This window comes from Mastigoproctus giganteus, chromosome 8 (assembly GCF_048544385.1).
Source record: "Mastigoproctus giganteus isolate SK-2022 chromosome 8, ASM4854438v1, whole genome shotgun sequence".
Classification (NCBI taxonomy): Eukaryota; Metazoa; Arthropoda; class Arachnida; order Uropygi; family Thelyphonidae; genus Mastigoproctus; species Mastigoproctus giganteus.
In genome coordinates this window covers 183198620-183212053 of record NC_143582.1, presented here as the reverse complement: position 1 = coordinate 183212053, position 13434 = coordinate 183198620, and the positions used below count along the sequence as shown (strand labels likewise).

The 13434-nt window shown below is 36.8% G+C and overlaps 1 protein-coding gene across 1 annotated transcript in view; it reads right to left on the bottom strand.

Annotated features, from left to right (window-relative positions):
• LOC150082054 (progesterone-induced-blocking factor 1-like) overlaps positions 1–12022 on the bottom strand; it is a 172245-nt gene extending 160223 nt beyond the window's left edge. The window contains exon 1 of the mRNA XM_090379941.1: positions 11377–12022. Coding sequence (XP_090236067.1) covers positions 11377–11964 — 588 coding nt within the window. The 5' untranslated portion in view covers positions 11965–12022. The remainder of the gene's footprint in view (positions 1–11376) is intronic.
• Positions 12023–13434: the final 1412 nt, after the last annotated feature.

The following is a 13434-nucleotide window of genomic DNA, read 5'->3' as shown; positions in this document are numbered from 1 at the left end:
TGTGTGTGTGGAGAGAGAGATAATCTTTATTGCCCTTCACGGCCGTAAAGCCAGAGGTATATGTGAAACAGAAATCCAATTAAGTATAACAAGTATTTTTAAAATCATTATTCACTATAAAATATGGAGATTTACAAATCTCAACCTGATCCGTAATTCCCTCTCTTTCTCTTCTAAACCAGTCCCAACACATACTACAACCAGTGAACATCCATTTACTGTCTAACTTCAAATTAACAGAAACCAACTTGTCTTCTTCCTCATTTATCCCTTCAGCTTTCTAGAACAACTTTCCTTTACATGTATTTCCCCGAAAATTAAAATCTACAGAAATTAAGTCTAATGTCAACAAGTATCTTCTTCTGTCTTCCAATTTTCTACATGGTACTAAGTACTGTAGGTTCTAATACTTTCATGTTTGGGGTTTTATGAAAAAAAAAAATAATAATAATAATGATATTTATGCCTGTACATAAAAAATTATAGCATTACTATAATTTTTTCATCTAATGGATCTTAAAAAAAAAAGCAAATATTTTCATAAAAACTCATGTTTCAACATGTTTTTATGAAAATTGCAGTTCTGCAATGTTTAATGTCTTCTAAGACATTAAAATAATAAAGCAGAAATGTGGAGATTTTACCTTGGCGAAAATATTTTCAGTGTAACCTTCAACCACTATTAACACTGCAAATATAGACATTGATTTTAATCAGAGTGATTGCAACAGTCAAGATTCATTCAGGTGATCAATGCTTGCCATACTTTTCCACAATGTTATCAGTGCTTCAGAGCAAACTTTTTCCTCAACCAACTCCCCTTTCCTCTTATGCTTAAATTAAATTAAGAAAAGACAGATGTAAAATAGATGTGCGGAAATTTGCCTTTGTCAGTGGGTGGTTAATTGCTGGAACAAACTTCCATCTGTTGTTGTGGAAGTTGATAGGTTATATAAATTTAAGGAGGAACTGGACAGGCATTTGGAGGGAATGGTGTGATTTTTTTTTTTTGGCTGATGCTGCATAAGCTCATAGACTTGCTTTCTTGCATCACATGCCACTACTACTACTAGTACAATGACTCCCAGCAGTCTCTGAAACCCTGCATCTTATTTTCTAGGCTGCTGCTCATTCCAATAGAAGCAGTGCAAGAATCACTTTCACCTCTGCCAGCGGCTACTGTTAATCTATTAGCCTGTATATCTCCCTAAGCTAGCAGTTTTCCGACCCAACTAACACTGCCTCGATAGCATCAGCAAATATTCTTGCACCCTTTCTAGTTAAGTGAATCCCATCTCTGTAGAAGCAGTCTCTCCTGTTAACAAGCACAGATCAGGCTGAGAAAAATTCTACCCCATAAGCCTTGTAGAATCTCTCAAGGGCCAAACTGATCGACAAGGCTCTCATCATATACTTGCTTCTATAGTGTCTGGGCAGAATTGCAGACACTTTCAAATTCAATCCTAATTCACAGCTTTTTTTCAACAGTGACCTGTACTGGGTAAGTAATTCTGCCGTTCTCCGAATCTTAATGACTTAATTATAAGCTGTGGTAGTTAGGAAATGAACAGAGAGGGGAAAAACTCTCTCACTACTATACTGGATACAGTAGTGAGAGAGTTGCGGAGGTTAATCACATAAACAAGATGGTGTGAATCAGGATGACAGTAAGTTAGAAAGAGATCAATACTCTGCAGGTATATGCACCACAAACAGGATGTGAAAGCAAAGAAAGGGTTATGTTTGATATGCAAGTTGGCACAGATAGAAGACTTTTGGGCAAGTTTGGAAAAAAGAGAAGAAATGAAGATGGCAAAAGAATGTTGGACCAATGTGTGAGAAATGGACTAAGAATTGGGAATGGATTTTAAGGGCACAAAAGGTGATATAGTTGTACACGTTGGCACTAAAGACCGGTGGAATTACTTAACAAGTACAAGTCACTGTTGAAAAAAAGCCGTGAATTAGGGTTGAATTTGAAAGTGTCTGCAATTCTGCCCAGACACGATAGGCGGGAGTATATGATGAGAGCCCTGTCGATCAATTCGGCCCTGGAAAGATTGTGCAAGGCTCAAGGGGTAGAATTTTTTCAGCCTGGTCTGTACTTGTAAACAGCAGAGACTGCTTCTACAGGGATGGGATACACTTAAATAGAAAGGGTGCAAGAATGTTTGCTGATGCTATCGAGGCAGTGTTAGGTGGGTCAGAAAACTGCTAGATTGGGGGGAAACAAGGACTAATAGATTAACAGTAGCCACTGGCAGAGGTGAAAGTGATTCTTGCACTGCTTCTATTGGAATGAGCCGCAGCCTAGAAAATAAGATGCAGGATATTTCAGAGACAGCTGGGAATCATTGGGGTACAAGTAAACACATGGGTTGTGTTAGGGTAGCTAAGAAAAAGAACAGGTGCATGTATACTTGCGTGTACACCAATGCTAGGAGTTTAGTAAATAAATTTGATGAATTTGAGGTATTGCTCAAAACATCAAAGGCAGATATAGTGGGGATTTCAGAGACGTGGTGTCACACAGAAATAAGGAATGCAGAACTGGAATTTGGGGAGTACAATGTCTACAGAAAGGATAGACAGGATAGGAAGGGAGGAGGGGTTATGCTATTAGTTAAGAAATACATAAAATCCAATCAAGTGAAGCCAGTCGACATTGCTGGACAGTGCAGTGTCGAGTCAGTTTGGTGTTACATAAGCATTGGGAGATCAAAATTGAAAGTAGGAGTGTGCTATAGGCCTAATGACTCTGATGAGTATAATAAGAAACTGTACAGGGAAATAGAGGGGGCTAGTAAATCAGAGAGTCTTATAATGGGGGATTTTAATTTCCCAGATATTGACTGGAATTTGGGGGCTGGTCACTCACACACTAGCAAGGCTTTTGTGGATTTATTGGATGATTGTTTTCTACATCAGCATGTTCGGGAGGCAACTAGAGGGAGTAATACTCTTGATTTGATTATCAGTAGTGATTCTTCATGTATTAAGAATCTGCAGGTAAATGAACCACTAGGTGACAGTGATCACAGTGTGCTGAAGTGGGATTTACTCAAAGAGGTAACTACAATTAGGGGTAAAGGGAAGGGTTATTGCTTTCGTAAAGGCGACTACGATGGACTGAGACAGTATTTAAATTCTATACAGTGGGACCAACTGATGATGTTACCAACAGCAAATTCAAAATGGGAAGCATTCAAAGAACTTATCTTGGAAGCTACTAGGCTTTACATACCAACTAAGAAATATTGTTCAAGGTTTAGGCCTAAGTGGATATCAGATGAACTAATGAGACATATGGCAGAGAAGAAAAATGCATGGGATACATACAAATTAACACGTGACACAGAAGCCTATGATAGATACAAGTTGATCTGTAACCAAGTTACAAAGGAGGTTAGGCAGGCAAAGGCAGATTACAAGAAATCTTTGGCAAGGGATGCAAAGAAAAACAGCAAAGAGTTCTTTACTTATGTAAACTCTAAAAGGAAGGGGATGAATCAGATTGGTCCACTTGATATCGATGGGTCAACTGTTGATGATCCTGCTCAGGTAGCTAACAAACTAAATGAATATTTTGCATCGACATTCACACATGAGGAGTTATTCAGCGAGGGGAATGCCAGAGGTGTATTCAACTCTGGCAGTAAGCTAGAGAATCTTGTAATAACTGAGAGTAAAGTGGAGGAGAAATTGTTGAAGATAAATACAACAAAGGCACCTGGGGTGGCTGGGATCTATCCAGTTATATTAAAGGGGGCAGCAAAGGAAGTAAGCAAACCCTTAGTCATAATTATGAGAGCTTCCTTGGACTCATGGGAAGTACCCATGGACTGGAGATGTGCAAATGTGACCCCAATTCACAAAGGACGATCAAAGGGCGACACAAGTAATTATAGACCTGTTAGTTTAACTTCTGTTCCCAGAAAATTAATGGAGGCACTGGTTAAAGCACTGCAGGATCATCTAGACAGACTTCAGTTATAGCCCAGACACAGCATCATTTTGTTAAGGGGAAGTCTTGCCTGACCAATTTGATTGGATACTATGATGCAGTCACAAAAGAACTGGATGCAGGGAATAACTTTGATATTATATACTTGGATCTTAGAAAGGCTTTTGATAATGTTGCACATGGAAGACTGCGACACAAATTGGAGCAGTGTGGCACTGGAGGCAAATTGCTGCTATGGATAAAGGGGTGGTTGAGAGGGAGAAGACAGAGAGTGGTAATCAATGGACACTGCTCATTGTGGCCTAATGTTATTTGCCTAATGTTATTTAGAGGAAATTTGCCTTTAGCCAGCAGGTGGTTGGTTGGTGGAACCGACTTCCATCCCTTGTTGTGGAAGTTGATTGCCTAAATAAGTTTAAGGCTCAGCTGGACAGGTATTTCAAACAAACAGAGGGGTGAAGTGGAAGTGGGTATTTTTTATTTATTTATATTTTTTGGCTGATGCTGCATAAGCTTGCTTTCTTGCATCAAATGCCTCTACTAATGCTAATGCTAGAGAAGGAAGCAGAAGAGTTACAGTTATACAAGGGACAGAATGCAGAAGTCAATAATTGACAATATATTGATTAGAAGCAACCTATAGCTGAGAGTGAAAGATATTACCAGGAGATATTACCTTCACTCTCAGGTGTAATACTACCAGGAGTGATAATGGACATTATTTCTTTATTTATTGTACTAGGCATTCCCAGCCAGCTTTTCTGGTATCTCTGCCACCTATTTACAATACTGTACAGATAATTACGGACTTACAGCCAATAATTAATACCAGCTCCATTATACAACATTGAAGTTCTGCAGTTTGTGTACCCATTCCATTATAAGGCAGTGAAGCCCTGCAGTTCAAGTGATGTGAAGCTGAAGTACCTGCCATGAAAAGTAGCTAGTGAGAAAATGCAGTTAGTTCATGCAATCTCAATGTGATGTCCAGTCTGAGAAAAAGTCTTTTAATAAATAAAGTATAATCCGGAGAGCAGAATTTCATACTGTGGTAGTATTCTCATTAATAAAATGCAGCTAGAAGATGAACAAAGATCTGCAAGTGAATCACCTTCATAATTGTTGAAATATGCTTAGTTACAAGTTGTTTCCTATGGCCTCGTTCAGTACACTGACTTCGAAGATCAATCATTTTGTTATCTTTTGGAACATAAACGCCCCCTTCTTTTTGCACTGGTTCTTAGTCCTTTTTTTTTTTTTTTTTTTTTGATTTGGTAGTTGTTGGCGCATCGGCTTCTGTGGCCATATTGCACCTCCCAAGGTTTTTGCAGTACTTTGATCCAAGCCCGAGGCAGGAATCGAACCCACAACCTTTGGGTTGCCGGGCAGGTACTTTACCCACTCGGCTAGCCCGGTCGGCGGTTCTTAGTCCTATACAACACGGTTTTGCACTACACGAGATTTTATAAGAACCTAACTGCCGTGTTATACGAGGGTTACCTGTATAGTATAGTATGGTGAATAGGGGAAACCCTGGAGCCCGCCAAAAAAATATAATAAAATACTTTGAATACTTTGAATAGTATAGTATGTATATATACGTATATACACAGTCCTACCATTTATATCTGGACAACCCTCTGTTGATAGTTGGTCACGCCCTACCCAAGCACCATGTGTTAGAAAAAACTATAAATATGCTCACAGCCTTTTAGGTGAAAGTAATATGATTGTGAGTGCAAGATGCCACGATCAACAAAGTTAACAGACTTCCAGCACAGAATAATAAAAGGGTTTGACATAAGCAAATAATCTATAAGTAACATTTCGACAGTACTGAAGCTCCCTAAGTTGATGAGTGGTGATGTATTCTGTAAATAGAGCTGAACTGATGCTAAACTGTCTCGAAATGACCTAGAAAACTTCCAAAGCTGATGGAACACGATAAAGAGAGGCAAAAAAAATGTCCATTCGGAACACAGGTTAACAGCACACTCAGGCCCCAGTAAGTTAATTGAGACATGTTAGTAGCAGTATTATAATGTGCAAGATGCTGCATGATATGAATTGCCATGGTCACATAGCCAACTACAAGTCACTAGTTGTTCTAACAAATGCCAGATGCCATCTAGCTTGGTATAAGGCTTACTGATCTTAGACTGTAGACCAATGGAAAGCTATGGTTTAGGATTGACAATTCACGGTAGAATCTGTCATATGTCTGATGTTTGTGCCAAGGTGAAGTGGTGAACTGGGTGGTGTACTGTTTCAACAATGAGGCTTGGTGTAGGCAGCATAATAGTCTACTTTTCATGGTTTGGACTGAGGCCACTGATTGTTTTGAACAATCCCATGAATGCTGAGGTCTATCTAGAAGTCATGGACAATAATGCATTACCTATGTTCTAGCATGTTGGGGAAGGCCCATACCTGTATCAGCAGGTCAACACTTCATTCATACTGCTTATGTTGTGATGCATTGATTTGAGAACATGAGTGTTGAAATGCTGTACTGGCCAGACCTAACCTCAATCTTACAGAAAACCTCTAGGATGAATTGGATCATCAGGTGTGTGACAGGATAGATGATCCAAAAAACAGCTGAAATGGTCACTGCTTTAAAGGTCAAATGGTAGAAAATATCAGAGGACATTTACAAAAATCCAGTGGAGAGTGTTCAACAGAGACTAGATGCTATCGTAAAGGCTAAAGGTTTCAGCTCATGTTATTAGTTTTCCTGTAAATAAGTTATTTGTAGATATGCAGGTGTCTAGATATTGATCAGAGTCGGAACTAGGGTGGGGCGAGTGGGATGCCAGCCCCAGCATTTTAAGGGTGCATTCAACCAGTTATATATTTTAAAATTGCTTCAGTTTTGATTTAATTACAGTTGGACCTGTGTTTAACGAATTTCTTCAAAATTGAATAAAATTCTCTGTAGATATAAACGAATATTTGTAAGTTTCTTTTTCTTTGATATTTTTGTTTTGTTATAATTATTGTATTATTTAAATTATTTTATTAATAAATATATGCAAATCGTAGACCATTACAATAGTAATTTTTATAAAATCAAAGTTACAGGGGCATAGTAAGGGGGGCGCAGAGGGGAAAATTTCCTCCGGGCGGCGAGCTTTAGGGGTGCAAACTGAATTAATTATCTAACACAATCAGGGAGTGCTAAGAAGACATGCTGCCTCTGGGGCTTCAACAACCCTAGCTATGCTACTGAAAGATTGACTACCTGCATATAATCTGGGCGTATTTATAACACTTTTGTTCTGACTAGTTCAGGAACAAAAGTGTTATAAATACGGCTAATTCTGGCTCTGATACTGATGGTAGGACGTATGCATGTGCACACTCACTTCAGTTCATATCTCTTTTGAATATTCACATATTATAAGTAAAATAATAATTCATAGAATATTCTTTATTTACGTTAATACTAGAAGGAAAGGGGTTAACCACAGTGGCCTACTAGATATGAATGATATAACTATTTATGATCCTGTTCAGTTGACAAACAATGAAATATTCTGAATCTACATTCATACATGAAGAAGTATTTAGGAATAGGAATACTAAGTATTCCAATTTTGGGACTCTTGATTTGTTTTCTCAGTACTTATGTCATATAAGTTTGATTTGACAAACAAGTGATGAAGTAAAACAGAGTATGTTATAGGCCAACTGACTGTGATGAATATAACAACTATACAGACAAATAGGATGGGTCAGCAAATCAGAATGTCATAATGGGGGAAAATAACTTTGCAGATATTGATTGGAACCTCTGGGTAGGTGGCTCATACAGTAGAAGACCTTTTTTCGATACACTGGATGACTGCTTTCTAGAGCAGCATGTTAGAAACATAACAACAGAATGACATACTCTTGATCTGGGTATCAGTAGTAACCCTTCATGCATTAACACATTTGCTGCCGCTTAAATGTGACAGAACTTATTCAAGGTGCCATAATTTTTGGAATGTTGAAAAAAAAATCAGCATTCCAAAAAAATTCATACATGCTGGTTGAAAATTAAAAGTTTGGAATTTATTGCTAAAAGTGAACACTTACTTTTATGCTGTTTTGTAAATCAGAAAAAAACTAAACATCTTATAAAAAATTTATTCATGTTCATAAACTAACATCAACATATGCAAAAACAAATAAAACTGTGTGCCAAGCCTATAAACAAGCACCAAACATTACTGGCAATGCATTCATTCAGCGTACCAATACTCATTATTTGTTAATTTTATGTGCCTTTACATTTACCACACTTGTTGGATGACAACAAGACTGCTCATATGTGTTGCAGCACATTTCTTGGGTGTATTTTGAGCACAATTATGCATTGTGGTACATCACTCCTAGTGCCATTTTAAACTTATATGAGTTGAGGCAGCAAACGTGCTAAGAAACTGCAGATAAAGCAACCACTAGGCAGCATTGATCATAATACATTGATGTGGGATTTACTTTAGGATATGACTATGAGGGGTGGTCAAAAAATTCTGAGAAAAGGGTATATAAAATATATTAATAAATTACAGAATAGATTATTTTAATAGTTTAATTTCTTATAAAATAACATGAAAAAAATTTTAGAAACTGCACAAGGCACTGTGCAGTTTCTAAAATTTAATTTTTTATGTTCATCAGTGGAAGAAGGAATCGTCCAGCAAATTGAGCAACGTTCTGTAATCAAATTTTTGACCAAAGAGGGCAGAAATGCTAACGAAATCCATGAGAGAATGACTAGAGTTTTAGAGAAGTATCACCTGGTTATACTGCTGTTAGATGGTCAGAAAAGTTCAAAAGAGGGCAGGAGTCAGTTGAAAATGATCCAAGATCTGGTTGGCCATCTGAAGAAGTCAATTCTGAAACAAATGGAATCATTGAAGATAAAGTTTTAGAAAACAGAATTAAAGGGTCTTAACTTGAAAGCATTTTAACAATACTACTCATGTTCAAATTTTAACAAGCATTTGGGAATGTCCAAAGTTTGTGCAAAATGGGTTACCTTTCCATTCACTAAAAACATCAGAGGCTGGAAAATTCAACATTAATCCTTGCTAATCCAGATAGATTTTTATTCCATTTGGTGACTGCTGATGAAACTTTGCTACATTTTTATGACTCTGAATCCAAATTAGAAAGCATGCAGTGGAAGCACAAGAGATAACCGAAGCATCAGCTGGAAAAGCATTGGCCTCAGTTTTCTGGAGAACAAAACAGTTGTTGATTGATTAGCATTAGCATTAGTTGAGGCATATGATGCAAGAAAGCAAGCTTATACAGCATCAGCCAAAAAAAAAAAAAAAAAAAAAACACCTTCCCATTTTGACCAGATGGGTGGAATGGGAAGATTTTTTTTTTTTTTTTGGCTTTTACCTGGCACCTAAAATCACAATAAAAAGGGAAATACTATGCCAGCCTTATACCAAAGTTACAACAAAGGCTGTGTCACCAGGTTTTGCTTTTCTTTGTCATTGCACTTGTGTACAAAGCCTTGGCTGTACAGGCAAAAATTTCCAAATGTGGATTTGAACAATTAAACCACTCCCATACAACACAGACCTGACCCCCCCCCACAAATAACTATTATTTGTTAAGAAATTTGGTCTCATCTTTGTGCAACTCATTTTAAAGATGAAGAGTTAAAAGCAGCCATGAAAGCCTAGTTTAATAATGAACTTGAAGAAATTATTATTATTTTTTTTTTGTTGAAGGATTAAACTCTTTGCAAATTAAATACCATAAGTGTATTGAACTGGAGTGAATACATTGGGGGGAAAAATTTGTACCTATGTCTCTAATATTCTATTCTCAGAAGTGTTTGACCCTGACATTCTGTCGAAGCTAAGGTAAGGGGATATTGCTTTCATAAAAGTGATTACAATGACCTTAGTTTCTAAATTATTTTTAATGGGACCAACCGATGATGTTACTGCAAATTAAATGTAAAGCATTCGAGGAACCATAGAAATTACTACACTTTTTGTACCAATGAAGAGATATAGTGCAAGGTTTCACAGAACTTTTTCAGAACATTCTCAGAACTTTTTGACACTGCCATACTGTTGAAGCTAAGGCAAGGGAATATTGCTGTTAGGCATGCGGGTGCATAAGTACACGTGCCTTGAGTCACCAGGGTTCAAGCCCATGATTGCTAAATACAGTGCTGTTTCTTGTATTCTGTCTATCTTGTGAACTCCTCTGACCGTTTGGTCTTCCCGGAGTATAAACAGAAAATTTATTTATTTATTTATTAAAAATGATTACAATGGTCTGTTTCTAAATTTTTTTTCAGTTTGGTACAAACCGATGATGTTACCAACTGCAAATTGAATGTGAAGCATTACTATGCTAAATGCTTGTCAGATGAACTGATGAGACTATTGGCAGAGAAGAAAAATGCATAAGAAAGTATTTTATAATAATAACCATTTTGTAAATAATATTAATTGTGGAAATTATTGATTATGAAGCTTTAAGCATGAACCTTTATTTTGCAATTTATTTAAAATTCAATTAAACTATGACATGATTATACTGGTACTCCTTCCATAGAAAAATGTGAAACTTGAACTCCATTCTATATAATACCACTATAGGTTTGTACTAGCAAAGTTGTGGGCTCATACTAGTTGTCAGCCATGAATTTCTCTGTAGTAATGAATGAATTGCTTATGGAAATAATCATGAAAAACAATGACTAGAGTAACAAAAAAACTAATACATGTCCCCATTCTCAATGGACCATTGATTACTGAACATAAAAGCCTAATAAACATGTGGAAACATTACATGCCTGGCAGTGGAAATTGTTCATATTATAAAAATAAAACACTTTACTCTACATAAATAATTTAAATCTAGTTTATCAAGACATAACAAATAGGAACTGATATAATGGTTCCAAACCTAACCCAACTAACTAAATTCCAACTATGTCATTTTAATTTGATCTTGACCATACTAGGTTTGGGCCTAGTACATTCAAAAATGATTATAAGTGGCATTTATTATTTATTTAGTTCGTCTCAATAAACTAAATTTATATCCTCATAAACATTTAGTATATCGCTCTGTTCGGTAATACTGAAAAAAATATGTTCGTTTGGTTCAAATGGGTATACTTCACACACAGAAATTTTATAGTGTATTTGTATTTTATTATTTATCACACCTACCTAGGCACACATGAATTAAAACTAATTAGGTTCAATACTGGAACAAACAATCAGAATATGAAATACTGATGTAGGCAAGCTTATCTAAGAATCTTATGAGAAAAGAAGTAACATCAGAAGTAGTTTTACAATTTTCAGCTTCACGAAATTGGCCATGAACGACTGGCACAATCTTTAATTACATTTAAAAAGCACGGATCAACTTACGGCAACACGATCTTTAAGCGAGAGCCTTTCTTTATTCTGCCGTTTCAAAGATGTATAATACGTTTCTGATAATCTGATTGATTCTAGGTCGTCTTTTAGAGTTTCTATCGTTTCTTGTAATTTTTTATTAGTATTTTCCAACTGATGCTGCTTCTCCAATATCGACTCTATTTCTTGTTTTAATAAAGTCTGTTTTCTTCTCGCTTCTTCTTCACTGATTTTAAGTTCTGCTTCTAACTTAACCTCAATTACTTGCTTCTGACGCAAGGCTTCCTCCAATTTTTCCTCCAAATCTTCTATTTTCGCCTGTAACTCAGCTTTGACATTTTTGACTAACAGCGTTTTCTGCGATAAGTGTAGTTTGTGTAGCTTCAACTCTTTTTGTAACTGTTTCTTCTCCGTTGTCAAACGAACAATAACCTTTGATTGAGCTTTGTGTTTCTCATCATCACTAACCGGAGATACCGTTAGGTCTGTTGGTACGGATGTTTCCAAATCTTCTGATTCCAATAGGCCTACATCTTCCCCTACTTCTAACGAGCTGGGACCCTCAATACCACTAGAAAGGTCATGCTCATTGAACGCCATCAATATATTTCCCAACTGTATATTTATATCGACATCTAAATCTAATTTTGATATTCATAAAGGTAAAAATGCAAGAATTTCACTTTAAAACAGGAGCTTCTACCCTCGCGGAACAAATTAACATCGCCATGATATGAAATAAACTTTACTAGTGGCGGTCCCAGAATTTTATGAAGGGAAGAGGAGACTATATATATTATACATTATTTATCCCGGAGGAGGAGTAAAATTTCCTTTAGGCTCTATCTGGGACTGTCACTGTACTTTACAAAAACTACCCCAAAGGAACAAGTATACTTGGTAGAAATTGAAATAAGATACCAAATTTGTTGTTGTTATCGTTGAAGATTTTGGCACAAGGGCTACAGCGGCCATATAATAGTGTCCAATGCATGCTCTTGCAAGAACCCTTTCTTCTTTTCTTACTTTCTGGTGCTGAAGTTCCAGAAAGATGGGCTGGGTCTTAATTCCCATGAGTTTATTGGTGCTATATTCTTGCCATATATTTTTCTATGGGAGCAGTAGGCTCTTCGTATAATATTTTATAGTCTTGGACAGGAATCTTCATATCAATTACATTTGAATTTATTAGTTGTTTTGTTGCCTGATCTGCGTTTTCGTTTCCGAGTATTCTACAATGAGCTGGGATCCAGCAGAATATCATTGTAATGTTGTTTGCCTTGTAGCTGGATCAGTTTGGAGGATGATAATTGTGTGTTTCATTCTGTATTGAGTTCACAGAGCTTAAAGAATCAGTATAGGTGATATGCTTTGTGATGGTTTCAAAATCTAGGTGCTTAAGAGCTAAATAGATGGCAGAAAGTTCTACAGAGAAATTATTATTATTAGCCATATGGTGCATGGAAGCCTGAAGCTTATGCTGTACCAGCCAAAAAAATTTATAGTACCCTGAGAAAGAGAGAAGTAGTAGGCAGGGAATCACCAAAAGAGAGAAGAATGATGATATCCAGCTCAGGACCCTAGTGTGCCAAACCCATACTCATCAGATGCGAGCCCCTGGAGTAAAAGGCCAACTACGCGGTATTCCCAGCTGGTCACCCTCCCAAGTACTAACCGGGTTTAACGCCGCTTGACTTCAGTGATTAGACGAGAACCAGTGCATTCAGCCTAGTATGATAGTTGGCTGATTTTTAATTGCTGAACTCTATGGGTAGAGAAGCAGAAACAGAAAAGCAGGTAAAACTGCTGCAGCACTTACTGACTAGTCTGATTTCGAACCATCAGTGTATATATGATTATATCCAGCTTAACTTTTGGTGTTGACAGCAGAAGTTGTCTTATATTTGAGCTTCCAAAAAATGCTAACCCCATTGACTAAACTAACTATCATATTTACCATGACATCATATTGATAAGTCGTCTGCAAAAAGTATGTTTGAGCCGAATTCAGAAGTTCATTAATTGATTAAATGTGAGAGCAAAGAGAGTGGGACGATCCCTGTGTATAAT